The sequence below is a fragment of the Saccopteryx bilineata genome, chromosome 2 (genome assembly GCF_036850765.1).
Source record: "Saccopteryx bilineata isolate mSacBil1 chromosome 2, mSacBil1_pri_phased_curated, whole genome shotgun sequence".
NCBI classification, from domain to species: Eukaryota; Metazoa; Chordata; class Mammalia; order Chiroptera; family Emballonuridae; genus Saccopteryx; species Saccopteryx bilineata.
Window position 1 is genome coordinate 365,844,438 of NC_089491.1, and position 20,785 is coordinate 365,865,222.

The 20,785-nt window shown below is 40.2% G+C and overlaps 1 protein-coding gene across 2 annotated transcripts in view; it reads left to right on the forward strand.

Annotated features, from left to right (window-relative positions):
• The window catches only part of SUZ12 (SUZ12 polycomb repressive complex 2 subunit), a 51,440-nt gene that overhangs the window by 11,668 nt on the left and 18,987 nt on the right, over nucleotides 1-20,785 (forward strand). For both annotated transcript variants that reach the window (XM_066263289.1, XM_066263290.1), the window contains 4 exons: nucleotides 6,575-6,624; nucleotides 13,752-13,837; nucleotides 18,793-19,024; nucleotides 20,367-20,460. In XM_066263289.1, the coding sequence (XP_066119386.1) occupies nucleotides 6,575-6,624; nucleotides 13,752-13,837; nucleotides 18,793-19,024; nucleotides 20,367-20,460 (462 nt within the window). The remainder of the gene's footprint in view (nucleotides 1-6,574; nucleotides 6,625-13,751; nucleotides 13,838-18,792; nucleotides 19,025-20,366; nucleotides 20,461-20,785) is intronic.

Here is a 20,785-nt window from a genome sequence, read left to right on the forward strand (position 1 = left end):
CAAGTTTTTACTTATGTTTCCCCTTGCTTTTTTGGTGTAATTATAATTAAAATATTTGTATTTTCTTTTTAGAATGCCTTCTAATTCTCTCTAGCTCTTGTTTTTGGCATTCCAATTTATTGTGGGTTTTTTAATTATTTTGGGTTTTAAACAACCACTGCGGCTTACTGGAACAAATCTCTGGTATTTCTGAGTTTTCTATCTTAGCAGGATCCCCAGGGGTCTCATGTGTTATTAATCCTACCAATTTTGGAATTACTAGTTAAAACTCTTGACATCTAAGTGTGCATTTCTACTAACTGGAGGGTCAGCATGAAAAGATTTCCAAATTGGAGTGGCTTCCAAAAGTATTTTCTGAGGCCAGATGAGAAGCAGAATATCTCTTGTCTTTTCCCCTTAATCATGTTTCATTTCTGGTCCACTGTTAATAGCTGGAGAAATCTCCTCAAAAGATATCTGAACTACAGCTTTTTTTTTTTTTTTTTGACAGAGAGAGAGGGACAGATAGGGACAGACAGGAAGGGAGAGAGATGAGAAGCATCCATTCTTTATTGGAGCACTTTAGTTCATTAATTGCTTTCTTGTATGTGCTTTAACTGGAAGGCTACAGCAGAGCAAGTGACCCTTTGCTTAAGCCAGCGACCTTGGGGTTTCAAACCTGGGTCTCTCTCGTCCCAGTCTGACACTCTGTCTACTGCGCTACCGCCTGGTCAGGCTGAACTACGGCTTTTACGGAGGTTATTTTCAAGCCTCTTTTTAGTAGGTTAATAAAGTTAAGTACCTTTTATCGTTTTTTGTAGTTTTACAACCCAAGCTTTAAAATTACCAATTTTCCTTTTCTAAGCATCTTTTTTTACTATAACAGGACCCAGATCTTTTTTTTTTCCTGGGATTTCCATTTACTTAGGGTACCATGTCCCAGACACTATGCTAAAGTCCTAGGGGATATAAATGGTGAACAAAATAGCTGAAGACCCAACCTTTATGAAGATTATTGGCATTTTGGGGGAAAGACAACATAATTGTATCATAACTATAATTATAAAATAAGTGCTGGGAAAGAAAAGTATAAGGAAACTAAGTGTATAGAGCAGGAGAACCACTTCTTATTTGAGATGTTTGCTTTGGGAATAGTGATGGTTAGGAAGGGTTTTTCAGAAAAGATGAGCTGAACTTTGAAAGATAATATAGGAGTAAAATGGGGTGAGAGGATGAGCAAATAGCTGATTCTAGATAAAGGGAATATTATACATATGTCATTTGAGGCCAGAGTAGCTGACAGAGGAACATTAGAAGAGGCTAGAACAGATGGCCTTGGCCAGATAATGTAGAGCCTTGTAGGCTATTTAAGGATGTTGGTCTTTATCCTAAGAAAATAATAATACTGTCTTGACTGTACATTTTCTAGTTGTTTTCAAATCAATATCTTTTCACACCTGAAGTTTATTTGTTCCTTTTTCAGAACCTGTACCATAAATTTCTTTTTACATACCTATTTCTCAAATGTGCTTTATAAGTCTCCACTGAGCATATCTTATTCTTTTATAATATTGTGGTTGACATTTATTTCTGTTTTTTCTGTACTGCTTCTAGAAAGTAATTGATTTATGTATAATAGATTCCCTCCCTTCATTCAACTTGATCTGCTCACTCTTGTGTCTCAACCTCAAAAGAAACACCAGATTCCAAAACAGTGGGCTTGGAGTAGTCACCAATTCCTGAGCTTTATACATTATGCATTAAATGTATAAGAAAAATTGGGTAACTTAACATCTAACAATGTAGATGCAGAATAGGTTATCAAACTTATCCTGTTATGAGGTAATACAGTCTTGACCGTAGAAATGCAACTATATACCTGCCACTGTTATATTGAAGTGTACAAACAAGGGGCACTAATCTGGGTCTCTTTCCAGCATAACAACTTTGGTCCTTCTGTAGGATTTGGCTATTTTTAAAATTTGAGTTTCCTGTGTGAATCTCATCTCAAAATGTTAATCCCATATGAATTTAAATGTCCATTAACCTTATCCTACAGACTACTTTAGAATTGTCAGGTGCTTATGCTTGGAATCTTAGTCCAGATTTTCAAGTTGCTCATCTAGTTTCCTATTGTCATGTTGCTTGCTTCCTCAGAAAATACAGACAGGAAACATATCACATTCTAATACCTTAATACTGATTATCTTAGCTAGATCCTGTGCAGCCTGAAATCAAATATGCTGGACCATACATGTTTCTTTCCCTTCCATTTTTCTGATCTAGTTTATCTAATTAAGATGGTAGTACAGTAGCGGTCTCTAAGAGAGGGAAGAGGGTAAGTCTGGAAGGGAAAGAAAACTGGCCTTTTTCCTTGGATGAAACCACCTGTGAAAGGGATCAGCTCGGCCTCATTGTTACATTTTAATCCCAGTGTTGAGTGTTAGGAGGGAGAGGAGGAAGAGAAAGTGTGCATAGCAAATTACATTCTCAGAGTTACTTTTTAAGTTGGTTAATTGAAATATAGAATGTCTTTTCTCAAAGAAAATGGTATATTGATTACTGAATGTCCTTGCTATCTCATTTAACTCATAATGTACCACTTTAAACTGTCTCAAACCCTCTGTGGTGAAGGAACTTTCTATTTGTTTTTAATCCCCAATCTTTTGTAGATGGATACTTTTGTAAATATACTGTACACATGCTTGGATGTTATGGTAATACCAAATTTCTATAAAAGTTTTTAAAACCTTAGTCTCAATTTCTTGCCTTGTTGTGGAATGGTAAGACACTGCTAGGTTCTAGGGACACTAATACAATAAAAATGATTGTTGCAAGACAACCTGTGTGTAAAAAATAGTGACAAATAAGTGGTAAATACTCTTATCAAAGAAGTGTGTATAAAGGAAATTAGGTGTTTATAAAGGGAATTAAGCTCTGATCATTAAGTTTTGGAATGGTTGGTGATGTGTTTTTTGTAGAAGCGGTTTTATGCAAGCCTCAATCCTGAGATATCGTTTCTTGTTTTATACGTATCAGGTCACAGTAACTGGAGCCAAAATTCAAACTTGGAATGTCTGTATCTAATTAATCATTCTGATCTGTTTTCTTACTCTATTTTACCATTGTAATCTATTTTTTTATATAAGGCTTTAGTGGAGATATAAAGAAATGGGAGCCATGTTATATAGACTGTAGTAAGACAAAAAATTTGGCATTTGAGACTCATTAGAAAATTTGGAGTGGCCCTGGCCGGTTGGCTGAGTGGTAGAGCGTCGGCCTGGCGTGCAGAGATCCCGGGTTCGATTCCCGGCCAGGGCACACAGGAGAAGCACCCATCTGCTTCTCCACCCCTCCCCCTCTCCTTCCTCTCTGTCTCTCTCTTCCCCTCCCACAGCCAAGGCTCCATTGGAGCAAAGATGGCCCCGGCACTGGGGATGGCTCCTTGGCCACTGCCCGGGGCGCTAGAGTGGCTCTGGTTGCAACAGAGCAACGCCCCGGAGGGGCAGAGCATCGCCCCCTGGTGGGCAGAGTGTCGCCCCCTGGTGGGCATGCTGGGTGGATCCCAGTTGAGTGCATGTGGGAGTCTGTCTGTCTCTCCCCGTTTCCAGCTTCAGAAAAATACAAAAAAAAAAAAAAAAAAGAAAAAATTTGGAGAAAGTAATGATACATCCAAAACGGTGTTTTTAAAAAAATTAATATGGTCTTAGTATGAAGGTTTAACTGTAACAACTTAGAATAGAATAGATTGGTGGTGACTAATATATTTTCCAACATGTGGAAAATATAGAATATTTCTCTATCTTGCAGTGATGTTTTGGAGTTTCACTAATTCTGCTTTGTAAGGTGACATTATAGAAATTACAGGAAAATACTAGATATCTTTCAGTACAGTGGGATGTAGATGTTGTAAATAGAGATACACTTCTTATAAAATCAATTTTGGGTATAATTAACATTCAAAAAATGCATTCACCTTAAGTATCTAGTTTGAGACTTGACAAGTGTATACACTTGCATAAATAACCACAACAATCAAATTACAGAACATTTCCATCACCTTGAAAAACTCTTTTAGGCTTCTTTACCGTCAATCCTCTTATGTACCTTCTTTTTGAAGTATGAATTATATGCAAAGTCACTCCTTGTTATATACCATTTTTATTTTGTTATACTTGTTGTAATTGTTATTCTTAGTTTTCATCTTGTATTGATGCTTTCTAACTCTGCTTGGACCCTTACACTCTTTTTGTATAGAGTTTTAACAAATGTATATAGCCAGGTAACCACTGTAGTTGAGAAAAAGAACTCTAAAAATTCCATCATGCCTTTTATAGCCAAGCCTCTTCCCCACTCCTGATATACTTTTAAAATGTATCTGTCTTATTTCAGAAAATGAATAATATTCATGAATTACCTGTTCTTAAGAACTTCACTCTGTACTTTTTTTATTTTGTTACCCTTATGTTACAATTATTATTCTTTCTTTTTCCTTCATATTTATACTAACTCCGCCTTACACTTCTTTCTACTCTTCCATAGTTATTTTGTCTTCTAATGATATTCTGGTATACCTTTCTTAGCACTATTCTAGAAATTCCCTTTAAGACCTTTAACCTGTAGGGTTTTTTTTAGCATTGTTTTATGGCTTATCTCATTGAGAACATAGAGGCATCCTTACATTTTCTGTTGAAATATCTCACTCGCCTCTTATTTCATTAAGAAAAAGGAATCCCAGGCAAAGTTAAAAAGCTAACCTCTTGGCCCTGGCCGGTTGGCTTGGTGGTAGAGTGTCGGCCTGGCGTGCGGAAGTCCCGGGTTCGATTCCCAGCCAGGGCACACAAGGAGAGGCGCCTATCTGCTTCTCCACCCCTCCCCCTCTCCTTCCTCTCTGTCTCTCTCTTCCCCTCCGGCAGCCGAGGCTCCACTGGAGCAAAAGATGGCCCCGTCTCTGGGGATGGCTCCTTGGACTTTGCCCCAGGCGCTAGAGTGGCTCTAGTCGTGACAGAGGGACGCCCTGGATGAGCAGAGCATCGTCCCTTGGTGGGCGTGCTGGGTGGATCCCAGTTGGGCGCATACGGGAGTCTGTCTGACTGCCTCCCCGTTTCCAGCTTCAGAAAAATACACACAAAAAAAAGAAAGCTAACCTTTTTATTTATTATATGTTCACATTTCCAGTCATTACTCACTCCTGAATACTGTCTTGCCTCAGTGTCTTTGTATAATCTTTACCCTCTGCTTATAAGAATGCCTAGATTGTCACCTACACTTTGTTTTGTTTGTTAACAAAAACATACCCTTTATGGATTCTTATTGCCTTTTAACTACTATATATATTTACTTTTATTCATTACACTAGTAAATTTCTTGAGTAAGCAGCAGTACTGCTGCCCTTTCCCCAGGAAAGGCAGTTATAGCCCTCTATCTGATGTCTTTCACACTACAGAAACTGTTCTTGAAAGTTATAGGCCTGACCTGTGGTGGCGCAGTGGATAAAGCGTCGACCTGGAAATGCTGAGGTCGCCGGTTCGAAACCCTGGGCTTGCCTGGTCAAGGCACATATGGGAGTTGATGCTTCCAGCTCCTCCCCCTTCTCTCTCTCTGTCTCTCCTCTCTCTCTCTCTCTCTGTCTCTCCCTCTCCTCTCTAAAATGAATAAACAAAAAAAAAAAAAAAAAAAAAAGAAAGTTATGAATGGCTCCTGATCAACAAATAGGTTGCTTTGTCTTGCAGTTTAAAAGTACTACAAAAGCCTGTTGATGTTTCTATTTATCACATTTTAGTTTTTCCACTGGCCTGACCTGTGGTGGCACAGTGGATAAAGCGTCGACCTGGAAATGCTGAGGTCGCCGGTTCGAAACCCTGAGCTTGCCTGGTCAAGGCACATATGGGAGTTGATGCTTCCTGCTCCTCCCCCCTGTCTCCCTCTCTCCTCTCTCTCTCTCTCTCTCTCTCTCTCTCTTTCTCTCTCTCTCTCCCTCCTCTAAAATGAAGAAATAAAATAAAAAAATTTTCCACTGTTAGCAGATATTTTCAAAACAAATAGGATCACTACAATTTGTTTCCTTTTCTAGTGCTTCTAAAACTAAAATTAAAAATGACATGTTGAAACAGTAAATTTCAAATTTACAATACCTTTGTTCTGTAATTGTGTATTTCACCCCTGGTTGAAGTAGAAAGTGATGGTTCTGCATAATTTGTTAGAAGGTTGAATTCCTGTACCTTTAAAATACTCAGATACTTACCAAAAAACTTTCGAGGGGTGGAAAGGGAAATGTGTTCCCATTTTGTAGCTACAACAATAAAGCAAAATATATTTTACCTTGTGTCTCATTCAGTGATTGTTTTATCTGCCTTATCCTTTGGTGTTTTTATTTTTGTGTTGCGGTTTTCTTTTTTTTTAATGTCTATAGACACTATTTTGGATACCATACTTAACAGGAAAAACATGGAATCATAGGCTTGAATAGAATTAAGAATAAGAGAATCAGATATTTATAAATTACCTGAAGTAGCTTTTATTTTAATGTTTAAAGTCTGGGCTATTATTATTATAGGGCATTAAAGTGATAAACTATTCTGTTTGTTTTGTTTAGCTTGTCAGCTCATCTGCAGCTTACCTTTACTGGTTTCTTCCACAAAAATGGTATGTACTTAAAAGCAAACATACTGGCATTCTAACAACAGCTTTGTGAATGAAAAAATAATTATTTTCTGTGTATGTAATTTTATAATTTATATTGTATTTAATGGAAAAGATGTTGATTCTGATAATTAAATTTCTCATTAGTTGACCCGCCAGTGACTTCCATTATTGCTTTATGTGGTTGATAATGGGATCGAAGGATGTAATGTGCAACTCTTTAAAAATAGTGGTGGTCCTTCAATTTTAGTGCTTTTAAAAACATTTTGACACTTCGTTTAAAATCCATGTACCTGGACCCTACAAAGACTCATCTCTGCTAGAATTTGGTGGAGTTGAGCAGGCATTTTAATAAAGCATCAAGATAACTCAAAAGTAAGTTGTTGCCTGACCTGTAGTGGCGTAATGGATAAAGCGTCGACCTGGAATGTGGAGGTCACAGGTTCGAAACCCTGGGCTTGCCTGGTCAAGGTACATATGGGAGTTGATGCTTCCTGCTCCTCCTTCCTTCTTTCTCTCTCTCTCCCCCCCCCTCATTCTTTCCCTCTCTCTCCCCCCCCTCTAAAAATGAATTAATAAAATCTAAAAAATTAAGTTGTCTGAGGAACAAATTTTAGAAAACTCTTCCTTAAAAGATACTAAAAATTGTAGGTAGAGCCTGACCGCGCAGTGGATAGAGCGTCGGACTAGGATGCAGAGGACCCAGGTCGAGACCCTGAGGTTACCAGCTTGAGTGTGGGCTCATCTGGTTTGAGCAAAGCTCACCAGCTTGGATCCAAGGTCACTAGCTTGAGCAAGGTGTTACTCAGTCTGCTGTAGCCCCACGGTCAAGGCACATATGAGAAAGCAATAAATGAACAACTAAGGTGTTGCAACAAAAAACTGATGATTGATGCTTTTCATCTCTCTCTGTTCCTGTCTGTCTGTCCCTATCTATTCCTCTCTCTGACTCTATCTCTGTAAAAAAAATAAAATAAAATTGTAGGTAGACCTTATACATAAAATTGTTTATAGTTTTGTCTCATTGCTTTGCTGCTATCCATTTAAATTTTGCCTGACCTGTGGTGGCGCAGTGGATAAAGCGTCGACCTGGAATGCTTAGGTCACCGGTTCAAAACCCTGGGCTTGCCTGGTCAAGGCACATATGGGAGTTGATGCTTCCTGCTCCTCCCTCCCCCTTCTCTCTCTCTCTCTCTCTCTCTCTCTCTCTCTCTCTCTCACTCTCTCCTCTCTAAAAATTAATAAAAAAAATAAAAAAGTTTTAAGATTTTGAAATTGTTAATGCTGTTAGATCATTCTCAGAGACAAATGTTACTTTCATCTGGATCATATCAAATATATATAGCAGAAATTCCAGCTCTTATCTCTAAACTGTACTTTTTCAGGCTCTAACTGTTGCTGGGTTTTTTGCTTGTTTTGTGACAGAGACTGAGTGTCAGAGAGAGGGACAGATAGGAACAGACAGACAGGATGGGAGAAAGCTGAGACACATCAGTTCTTCATTGCAGCATCTTAGTTGTTCATTGATTGCTTTCTCATATGTATCTTGACCAGGGGGCTCCAGCTGAGCCAGTGACCCCTTGCTCAAGCCAGTGCCCTTTGGGCTCAAGCTAGCCACCGTGGGGTCATGTCTATGATCCCATGCTCAAACCAGTGACTTTGGGGTTTCAAATATAGGTCCTCCACGTCTTAGCCTCTACCACCTGGCCAGGCAAACTGTTGCTGTTTTAAAAAGCTGTATGAGCCTGACCTATGGTGGCTTTATAGTGGATAAAGCGTTGACCTAGAATGCTGACGTCACCAGTTCGAAACCCTGGGCTTTCCAGTTCAAGGCACATACAAGAAGCAATGAGTTAATGCATCCTCCCCTTCTCCTACCTCTCTCTTTCTCTCCTCTAAAATGAATAAATAAAATCTTTTTTTAAAAAAGCTGTAGGCCCTGGTCGGTTGGCTCAGCGGTAGAGCGTCAGCCTGGCGTGCGGGGGACCCGGGTTCGATTCCCGGCCAGGGCACATAGGAGAAGCGCCCATTTGCTTCTCCACCCCCCCCCTCCTTCCTCTCTGTCTCTCTCTTCCCCTCCCGCAGCCAAGGCTCCATTGGAGCAACGATGGCCGGGGCGCTGGGGATGGCTCCTTGGCCTCTGCCCCAGGCGCTAGAGTGGCTCTGGTCGCGGCAGAGCGACGCCCCGGAGGGGCAGAGCATCGCCCCTGGTGGGCGTGCCGGTGGATCCCGGTCGGGCGCATGCGGGAGTCTGTCTGACTGTCTCTCCCCGTTTCCAGCTTCAGAAAAATACCAAAAAAAAAAAAAAAAAAAGCTGTATAATATCTCATCCAACTCAGAGCCATCATCTTTCCTGAGGTCATAAGTAGAAAATAATAGAATTTTTAAGGTTTCTTTTCATTTTTTTTATTTTTAGCAAGAGACATTCAGGGACAGACAGACAGGAAGGGAGATGAAAAGCATCAACTCGTAGATGCAGCATTTTAATTGTTCATTGATTGCTTTCTCATATATGCCTTGAATAGTGGGCTCCAGCTCAGCCAGTGATCCCTTGCTCAAGCTGGAGACCTTTAGGCTCAAGCCAGCAACCATAGAGTCATGTCTATGATCCCTGCTCAATCTGGCAACCTTGGGGTTTTGAACATGGGTTCTCAGTGCCTCAGGTTGACACTATATCCATTGTGCCACCACCTGGTCAGGCAGAAAAAATATTTTTTTATAAAATTGAATTTTGTGGCCCTGGCCAGTTGGCTCACTGGTGGAGTGTCAGCCCAGTATGTGGAAGTCCTGGGTTCGATTTTCAGGAGAAACGCCCATCTGCTTCTCTACCCTTCCCCCTCTCCTTTCTCTCTCTCTCTCTCTCTCTCTCTCCCTCCCTCCCTCTCTCTCCCCCCCCTCTCTCCCCCTCCCACAGTCAAGGCTCCGCTGAAGCAAAGTTGGCCCAAGCACTGACGATGGGTCCGTGCCCTCCTCCTCAGACGCTAGAATGGCTCTGGTTGCAATTGAGCAATGCCACAGATGGGCAGAGCATTACCCCCTAGTGGGCTTGCTGGGTGGATCCCCATTGAGCGCATGCAGGAGTCTGTCTCTCTGCCTCCCTGCTTTTCACTTCATAAAAATTTAAAAGAAAAAATTGAATTTTGCCTTTTTTTTAAGTTCAGTGAAGAAGAAAATATTTTTATTTATATTTATTCATCATTATTTGGTTTTCTGTGGTACTTCTAAAGTACATGGACTCTAATACTTTAGAATCTGATCATTTGAATTTTGTGGGTCTGTGAGCCATTTGTTTCCAGGAACTTACATAAAACATAAATTATCTATCACTGAAATTAACACTGGGTATTAATTGAAAAATATTTACTGATTGATATTTGGTTAATATTAGTTGAATTAATGTTACTTGAATTAGTTGAAATTAATTGGAAAATAATTTGATTAAAAAACTTACCATGTCTGCATGCCAAAATGTGTAAAGTTCAAAAATTGCTTCCTGGCTAGGTAGCTTAGTTGCTTGGAGGGTCATCCTGATGAACTAGGGTTGTGGGTTCAGTCCTCAATCAGGGCACATACAAGAATCAACCAGTGAATGCATAACTAAGTGGAACAAATCAATGTTCCTCTCTCTCTCTCTCTCTCTCTCTCTCTTTCTCTCTCTCTTTCCTTCTCTCCCTCCCCCTTCTGCCTCTTTCACTCTTTTTTGCTCCTCCCTCTTTCCCTTTCTCTAAAATCAGTAAATAAAATTTTTTAGGAAATTGGCTTGAATTCACTTGAAGTTTTTTTTATTTTTGTTACAAACAGAGAGAGGGACAGATAGGGACAGACAGACAGGAAGGGAGAGAGATGAGAAACATGAATTCTTCGTTGCGGCACCTTAGTTGTTTGTTCATTGATTACTTTTTCATGTGCCGTGACTGGGAGGGGGCGTGCTACAGCAGACCGAGTGACCCCCTTGCTCAAGCCAGCGACCTTTGGCTCAAGCTGGTGAGCTTTGTTCAAACCAGAAGAGCCCATGGTCAAGCTGGCATCCTTGGGGTTTCAAACCTGGGTCCTCTGCATCCCAGTCTGATGCTCTATCCATTGTATCACCCCCATCTAGTCAGGCGAAGTTTTTTTTTCTTTATGTTACTGAAGTAAATGAGAAAGTAAACTTTGTTGATAATTCTGTTTCCAGAAAATTCCCATCATAATCAAATTAGTGGAATTTGGGAAGAAGCAGATATATTGCCTCTTTTGTCTATTCAAGGTATATTTATAGGTTTTTGTTCTTTTTAAGAAATATTTTTAAGAAGCCTGCATAGAAAACGCATTATCAAGATCTCTAAAATTTGATTTTTAAAAATCTGATTTTTCTTTTTTCTTTTTATCCTTTTCTGAAGCTGGAAACGGGGAGAGACAGTCAGACAGACTCACGCATGCGTCTGACCGGGATCCACCTGGCACGCCCACCAGGGGCGATGCTCTGCCCCTCCGGGGCGTTGTTCTACCTCAACCAGAGCCACTCTAGTGCCTGGGGCAGAGGCCAAGGAGCCATCCCCAGAGCCCGGGCCATCCTTGCTCCAATGGAGCCCTGGCTGCAGGAGGGGAAGGGAGAGACAGAGAGGAAGGAGGGGGTGGGGTTGGAGAAGCAAATGGGCGCCTCTCCCATGTGCCCTGGCCGGGAACCGAACCCTGGTCCCCCGCACGCCAGGCCGACGCTCCACCACTGAGCCAACCAGCCAGGGCCAAAAATCTGATTTTTTTTTTTTGTTTAAATAAAGACTTTTTGTTTAGCAGTTACTATTTGAAACTGCTTAGAATGAATACACAAAGGTTTATTAGGGTGCTATTTTTGTGATGAGTAATGTTCGGAGAGGTTTTTTGTTTGTTTGTTTTGCATTTTAGGCATTGGATTATTTTTGCTATAAATATATTAAAGTATTTTTATCCTGGATATAACTTTCAAAGAGATTGATGCAAATGCATTATATGCACATATCCTGCATGAGAAGAAGCTTTTTTTTTTTTTTTTTTTTTTCTGAAGCTGGAAACGGGGAGAGACAGTCAGACAGACTCCCGCATGTGCCCGACCGGGATCCATCTGGCACGCCCACCAGGGGCTACGCTCTGCCCACCAGGGGGCGTCGCTCTGCCACGACCAAAGCCACTCTAGCGCCTGGGGCAGAGGCCAAGGAGCCATCCCCAGCGCCCGGGCCATCTTTGCTCCAATGGAGCCTTGGCTGCAGGAGGGGAAGAGAGAGACAGAGAGGAAGGAGGAGGGGGGGTGTGGAGAAGCAATTGGGCGCTTCTCCTATGTGCCCTGGCCGGGAATTGAACCTGGGTCCCCCGCACGCCAGGCCGACGCTCTACCACTGAGCCAACCAGCCAGGGCCGAGAAGAAGCTTCTTAAGTAGAAAAAATTGTCTAAAGTCTCAACAAAAATTTTTTCTGTATGTTTATAGATTCATCTATTCTGTACTTCTACATATTATTGAAACTTGATGAATTAATAAATATTTAAAGTCTTGAACTGGTAATGCCTTTGAGATTTAAAGAAATATTATAAAAAGAACTCTGGAACTTTAATTTGCAGAAGGATTTGTTGATACAGAGAATATAGACTATTTTAAGATTAAAATGCTTAAACTTTGTGTACCAAGAAATTTCTCTAGGTAGTAAATAGTATCTTAATTTTTACTATCCCATTAAGCCTTTAGAGAAATTCTGGGGAAAAGATCAAATAATACGTATTTTTCTTTTAAATGATATATGTATGTATTATGTAACTTTTACAACATACACTATTTTTTGAAATCCATTTTCTTATTTCTGGTTATGAGTCCTAGTCCAATCAAAGATTTTTTTAGTTTAACATCTCTGCATTCAAAATGAAACATCTATCATAGTAACTAGTTTAAATGTAGCTAAAGCTAAGTAATTTTTTAATGATAGATATTGGGAGAAGGAATTTTTTTTTTTTTTTTTTTTACAGAGACAGAGAGAGTCAGAGAGAGGGATAGACAGGGACAGACAGACAGGAACGAAGAGATGAGAAGCATCCATCATTACTTTTTCGTTGCATGTTGCAACTCCTTAATTGTTCATTGATTGCTTTCTCATACGTGCCTTGACCGCAGGCTTTCAGCAGACCGAGTAACCCCTTGCCTGGAGCCAGCGACCTTGAGCTCAAGCTGGTGAGCTTTTTGCTCAAACCAGATGAGCCCTCACTCAAGCTGGCGACCTTGGGGTCTCGAACCTGGGTCCTCTGCATCCCACAGTCCGACGCTCTATCCAATGCGCCGCCGCCCAGTCACACAGAAAATATTTTTAATGTTTATTTTGTGTGGTTGTCTCTCCTTCATTTTGTTTTCCTCCTGAACTATTTTATTTGTGCTTTCTACCAAGAACCTTTACTTGTGTTTGTCAAAAAACAACTTTTTTGGAGAAGTACAGACTAATGCAGTTTATTACATTCTTTTATTATAATTGTCAAATCTTTACAGAATTGGAAATTTTTTTGTTTTTATTAAAATAATTGAACCATTATTAGAATTAAAAGAATATCACAGTATATAAGAAGGTAATTATAGCCTGACCAGGCAGTGGCTCAGTGGATAGAGTGTCAGACTGGGATGCAGAGGACCCAGGTTCGAGACCCTGAGGTCGCCAGCTTGAACGCGGGCTCATCTGGTTTGACCAAAGCTCACCCGCTTGGACCCAAGGTCACTGGCTTGAGCAAGGGGTTACTTGGTCTGCTGTAGCCCCACGGTCAAGGCACATATGAGAAAGCAATCAATGAACAACTAAGGTGTCGCAACGAAAAACTAATGATTGATGCTTCTCATCTCTCTCTGTTCCTGTCTGTCCCTATCTATTCCTCTCTCTCTCTCTCTCTGACTCTCTCTGTCTCTGTTAAAAAAAAAGGGTAATAATAATTATCTTATGAAAAGTTTATTTAAATGGCTATGTAAAGATTTTTTAATTGTTTGCTTCAATTTGAAACTGATTTTGGGGTGGAAAGAATGAATAAACTGAGAAGCCTTCATTATAGGAAGTCTTTTTTGTTTGAAATTTCTAGACTTCTTAGTAAAATGAGTACTGTATTTATATATTTTTTAAAATACATTTTAAGTATTGATTTTTCTATTTAGATAAGCCATCACAAAACTCAGAAAATGAACAAAATTCCGTTACTCTGGAAGTCCTGCTTGTGAAAGTTTGCCACAAAAAAAGAAAGGTAACATATAAAATGATATTGGTAGATTAAGTAGAATAGTATTTTAAACTGAACATGCTTATACATATATACTGTTTTTAAACCTTGAAAATTTTTACATATGTTGGTGCCTGAATTGTAAAACTGATAACCTCTTTCCCATGCTTCCAGCTCTGTGTGTTTTTCCCCGTCTGACTATAGGTATATATGTGGAATATGACAAGGGAAGAAGCTGTCCTGTAGCATTTTAAGACATAAATTCAGCTATTACCACTTCAGTTTCAGCTTATTTTTTAGATACTTGTACCCATTGAAATTTTAAATAAGGGCTTAAAGCAGGAGTAGTCAACCTTTTTATACCTACCACCCACTTTTGTACCTCTGCTAGTAGTAAAATTTTCTAACCGCCCACTGGTTCCACAGTAATGGTGATTTATAAAGTAGGAAAGTAACTTTACTTTATAAAATTTATAAAGCAGAGTTACAGCAAGTTAAAGCATATAATAATAATTATTTACCAAGTACTTTATGTTGGATTTTCGCTAAGTTTGGCAGAATAAATCTTTATGAAACAACTTACAATAGTTAAATCTATCTTTTTATTTATACTTTGGTTGCTCCGCTACCGCCCACCATGAAAGCTGGAAAGCCCACTACTGGGCAGTAGGGACCAGGTTGACTACCACTGGCTTAGAGTTTTTCCAAAAAGTATTATTATTATTATTAAATTTTTTATTTATTGGTTTTAAAAGTTTTATTTATGATTTTACAGCGATTAGAGGGAGTGGGGGATGAGAAGTATCAACTCTTGCTTCACTCTTGCTATTCATTGACTGCTTCATGTATGTGCCTTGACCAGGCAAGCTTAGGGGTTTTTTTGTTTTTGTTTTTTTTTGTGTGTGACAGAGAGGGACAGACAGGGACAGACAAGACAGGAAGGAAGAGAGGTGAGAAGCATCAGTTCTTCGTTGCAGCACCTTAGTTGTTCATTGATTGCTTTCTCATGTGCCTTGACTGGGGGCTACAGCAAACTGAGTGACCCCAGCGTGGGCTCAAGCCGGTGACCTTGGGGGTCTCGAACCTGGTTCCTCCACATCCTAGTCTGACGTTCTATCCACTGCGCCACCGCCTGGTCAGGCAAGCCCAAGGTTTTGAACTGGTGACCTCAGCATTCTAGACAGAAGACAGAAGCTCTATCCAGTGCACCTCCGTAGGTCAGGTTATTTATTGATTTTAGAGATAGAGGAAGGGAAAGAGAGACAGAAACATCGATCTATCTCTGTATGTGTCCTGACGAGGGATCAAACATTCAACCTCTGTACTGGTACGATGCTCTAACCAACTGAGATATCCAGCCAGGGCAACAATTATTTCTTGTAACAGTACTTTCAGGCATAGAAATTCTCTTCCCAGACAGCCATTAACTTGTTAATACATTGGTTCAAGATGTTATTATACGATGAAATCATTTTGTTATAGAAACAAGTGTTATAGTGGTTAAATTTCCTGGAAAACCTACCAAAGCGAACAGATACAGTCTTAGTAACCTTAAATCAAGTTCTTGGGTATCTTTTATTTTTTTTTTTCTGTATTTTTCTGAAGCCGGAGATGGGGAGAGACAGTCAGACAGACTCCCGCATGCGCCCGACCGGGATCCACCCAGCACGCCCACCAAGGGGCAATGCTCTGCCCCTCCGGGGCGTCGCTGTGTTGCGACCAGAGCCACTCTCCCCAGCCCCCGGGCCATCTTTGCTCCAATGGAGCCTCGGCTGCGGGAGGGGAAGAGAGAGACAGAGAGGAAGGAGAGGGGGAGGGGTGGAGAAGCAGATGGGCGCTTCTCCTGTGTGCCCTGGCCGGGAACGGAACCTGGGACTTCTGCACGCCAGGCCGATGCTCTACCACTGAGCCAACCGGCCAGGGCCAGTTCTTGGGTATCTTAAGAATAGAAATGAGCCCTGGCCGGTTGGCTCAGCGGTAGAGCGTTGGCCTAGCGTGCGGAGGACCCGGGTTCGATTTCCGGCCAGGGCACACAGGAGAAGCGCCCATTTGCTTCTCCACCCCTCCGCCGCGCTTTCCTCTCTGTCTCTCTCTTCCCCTCTCGCAGCCAAGGCTCCATTGGAGCAAAGATGGCCCGGGCGCTGGGGATGGCTCTGTGGCCTCTGCCTCAGGCGCTAGAGTGGCTCTGGTTGCAACATGGCGACGCCCAGGATGGGCAGAGCATCGCCCCCTGGTGGGTAGAGCATCGCCCCTGGTGGGCGTGCCGGGTGGATCCTGGTCGGGCGTATGCGGGAGTCTGTCTGTCTGTCTCTCCCTGTTTCCAGCTTCAGAAAAATGAAAAAAAAAAAAAAAAAAGAATAGAAACGACCTGGCGCTGGCCATTTGGCCCAGTGGTAGAGCATTGACCTGGAATGTGGATGTGTCTTGGGTCAATTCCTAGTCAGGGCACCAAGAGAAGTAACCATCTGCTTCTCCACTCTCCCCCTTTTTCCCTTCCCCTTTCCCCTGCCCTTTTCCACTCCCGTTTTCTTTCCCCTTCCCCCTTCTCTTCCCCTTCCCCTTATCACTGTCTCTCTTCCTCTTCCTCTCCCACAGCTATGGCTCAACTGATTTGAACAAGTGGAGCCTTCACCTCAGGCACTAAAAAAAATAGCTTGGTTGCTGAACAACAGCCGTAGATGGGGAGAGCATCCCCAGCAAGGGGCTTGCCGGGTGGATCCTGGTCAGGGCACATGTGGGAGTCTGTCTCTCTGTCTCCCTTTTTCTCATTTAGAAAAGAAAGAATAGGAATGACCTGTATGAAGTTCTAAAATTGTCGTAAAGTGATAAGGGCTTGAAAACTATGCTAGAGCATTGATATGGAGTGTACTAAGATGACAAGAGATGGCAGAGTAAGTATATATTAAAAACTTTTAAAGTTAAGCCTGACCAGGCAGTGGTGCAGTGGATAAAGCGTCAGACTGGGATGGGGAGGACCCAGGTTCAAGACCCTGAGGTCACCAGCTTGAGCGTAGGCTCATCTGGTTTTGAGCAAAGCTCACCAGCTTGGACCCAAGGTCACTGGCTTGAGCAAGGAGTTACTTGGTCTGCTGAAGACCCGCGGTCAAGGCACATATAAGAAAGCAATCAATGAACAACTAATGGTATCACAACGAGAAACTGATAATTGATGCTTCTCATCTCTCTCCGTCCCTGTCTATCCCCCCCCCTCTGTCTCTGTAAAAAACAAGAAACAAAAAACTCTGAAGTTTAGAAATCTCTCTCTCTCTCTCTATGTGCCCACAACATCAATGCCCACATGACATGCAGTAATATGAAAATAAATTATTGACTGACTGTTGATTGATTTTAGTTAGAGACAGAAACACATGTTTCTGTATGTGCCTTGACCAGGAATCACACTGGCCACCTTTACATGGTCGAACAATGCTCTGACTAACTGGGTTATTCAGCCAGGGCATGAAAATTTCTTAATATATATTTTTATTTAGGTAAAAATATGTGACTATACCTATAGTGTCCTTTTTGTGTTTCAAACAAAACAATAGGCATAAGCATTTCCTTGGAAAGATAGATAGACTAATAACAGTCATCTATAGATTATAAGATCTGGTGGGTAGGGGACACATTTCTTAGTTTATACTCTTAAGAAATAGAAATTTTTTTGACCTATGAGCATGTATTTATCATAAAAATTAGCAACAATGAAGTATGTATTATATTTTTTTTGTTATAAACGTCTTACTGTATTTCCCCATGTATAAGACACAGTTTTTTCCAAAAAAATTGGGATTTAAAAACTGGGTGAGTCTTATACAGTGGTTGTAGATTTTTTTACTTGCATTTACTGCTGTTTTGCACTTGTTTTTGTGCTCATTGTTTTTAATAGTCATGAGGAGTTGTATGAATTTTATGATGAATAAAACTTGAGTTCAGTAACTTTGTGTAATACTTTTTTTTTGTTTTTAATTTTGGGTCCCAAAATTAAGGTGCATCTTATACATGGGGAAATATGGTATATTATTTCTGATTTTTCAACTGTGCTCTTTCAGCATAATTCTAGTTATATAATTATAGAACATTTCTCATAAGATGAATAAAATTGATTCTGTTAAACAACATACTTAAATGTATGAATTTACTATTTCAATTGTTGATAGTGGGTTATCATTCTTTTTATTTTTTATTTATTTTTTATTTTTTTGCATTTTTTTTCTGAAGCTGGAAACAGGGAGAGACAGTCAGACAGACTCCCGCATGCGCCCGACCGGGATCCACCCGGCACGCCCACCATGGGGCCACGCTCTGCCCACCAGGGGGCGATGCTCTGCCCATCCTGGGCGTCGCCATATTGCGACCAGAGCCACTCTAGCGCCTGGGGCAGAGGCCACAGAGCCATCCCCAGCGCCCGGGCCATCCTTGCTCCAATGGAGCCTTGGCTGCGGGAGGGGAAGGGAGAGACAGAGAGGAAGGCTCGGCGGAGGGGTGGAGAAGCAAATGGGTGCTTCTCCTGTGTGCCCTGGCCGGGAATCGAACCTGGGTCCTCCGCACGCTAGGCCGACGCTCTACCGCTGAGCCAACCGGCCAGGGCCTATCATTCTTTTTATTTTTAATAGTCATACAGTTTTGTTAAAATAGGAGTTTAATGGAAAAGGTTAATTCACATAAGTTTAACATTTTAAGCTTGATTTTAATTCCATATTCCTAATTTAAAACTTTTAGATGATCAACTAAATATTGAATGTACTGTATCATTATTGTCAATAGATTGGAGAAATCTTCATTAGTATAATATTTAGAACATAATTGTTCCAATTTTATTTTTGTTCCATCTTAATTTTCAGAACTACTGTTAGAATTTTAGTATGTCATTTGGTAATCTTGGCCTATACCATGTTTTCTGTAGCTGTGATTACAAGTTTCATTGTAATTCCTATAATTGCATATGTATAAATATAATTTAATCTTTACTTTTGCAGGATGTAAGTTGTCCAATAAGGCAAGTTCCTACAGGTAAAAAGCAGGTGCCTTTGAATCCTGACCTCAATCAAACAAAACCTGGAAATTTCCCATCCCTTGCAGTTTCCAGTAATGAATTTGAACCTAGTAACAGCCATATGGTGAAGTCTTACTCATTGCTATTTAGAGTGACTCGTCCGGGAAGAAGAGAGTTTAATGGAATGATTAATGGAGAAACCAATGAAAATATTGGTAATTTGTATTTTAGTACTTTTACTAGATTTTGTTACTGGAGATTAAGGTGGTTAATGAAAATTGTTGAACCAGTATATCTTTATAATATTCATAATTTTGTATTGAGTATTTCTTTTTGAGTTTTTTTAACAATGTATTTAAGACTGCTATTCCAAGGGAGAAAATGGTGCAGAACTAGAAATAAATTGCATGTGTTCTAATAGCATGGCATTTATTTGCAAATCTCTGATACTCTAATGAGATAATTTTATGGTAGATTGCCCAAGCTCTTGGACTGTTGGCTGTTGTGCTCTACTAGGTACTTTATTTATATAAAGTTCTCATTATTACATGATGGAACATATTTCATTTAGTAAAAACAAAAGAAAACACTGGATGAAAAAGACTGGTATTTCAAATTAGTCTCTCAGCCAACAATAAATTCACCACATCCTCCTTAACATTTTATTGTGGAAAATTTCATACATACAGAACAGTCAGAAGAATTTGTGAACACCTATATCTTCACATTCTACACATAGATTGAGCAATTAATATTTTATTACACTTGGTTATCATATATATCCCAGCAGTTCTGAATTCACCTTTGAGGTAATCATTCAACCAACATATAGGTGCTAGGGATACAAAGATTATTAAAACTTCCAGTTTTATCCTCCAAAGGCTCACAACCTAGAGTTTGGAGATAGACAAATACAAAATACAGTTGACCCTTGAAGAAACGCAGGGGTTAGGGGTGCCTAACCTACTCCTATCTCATTCACGCCTGCAGTTGAAAATCTGTATATAACTTAAGCTGGCTCTCCACATCCATGGGTTCCCAACTGCAGACTGAAAATACAGTTGATCCTTGAACAAAATGTGTTTGAAGTGCACGCAGTGTATAGGTGGACCTGTATAGTTCAAACCTGTGTTCTGGGATCACCGAAGTTGTAGCAAAATGATGAGTGGTATAATAAAGGTACTGTATATGTGGGTATATATTCAGTAGGGAAGCACCTTGAAAGAAATAACCTTGAGTCTTGAAGTATCCTTCCTTTGAAGTTCTTGAAAGGTAACCATGAATGAGGATTTTTTTTCTCCTTGCCTAGCAAAGTCATTATGAACAGAAAATAACATTGCCCAAATGTAGGGTTTCTGTAAATGAATGTCAAAAAGTAAGGACATATGATAAAAACATAGAATGATAGAGTGTAAGTCTGGATATTATATTGCAACCTAAGTATAATTATACATCATTTGTGAAAATGTAGCATGGTATGTTATAGGATCATCTATCATAAGTAGGACATTTTTGCTTGAATATATTTGATTCATGAGAAATGTTTGTTAAATTCAGATGTCAATGAAGAACTTCCAGCTAGAAGAAAACGAAGTCGTGAAGATGGGGAAAAGACATTTGTTGCACAAATGACAGTATTTGATAAAAACAGGTAATGTTGATAAAAACAGGACAAGTGAGGCTCCCATGAAGTTCTAGCTATCTTTTTATTCTGAAGCAGAACATAGTGGTGGTATTATTTCTGTGCCTTTGTTTCTCCTTATTCTTATAACTAAAAAGAAAACAAACAAAAAATATTTTTATCTTTATCCCATAGAAAGCAATAAACAAAAATCAGGAACTATTTCAATGGCTCAGTTAGGATTGTTTATTTGGTAAGTGTTTTTTGAGCGTCTCCTCTTTGTCAGACAGTGTTCTAGGCAAGAAAAGGCAACAATATCCCTGCCTTCATGGAATTTAACTTCTAGTGAAAGAAA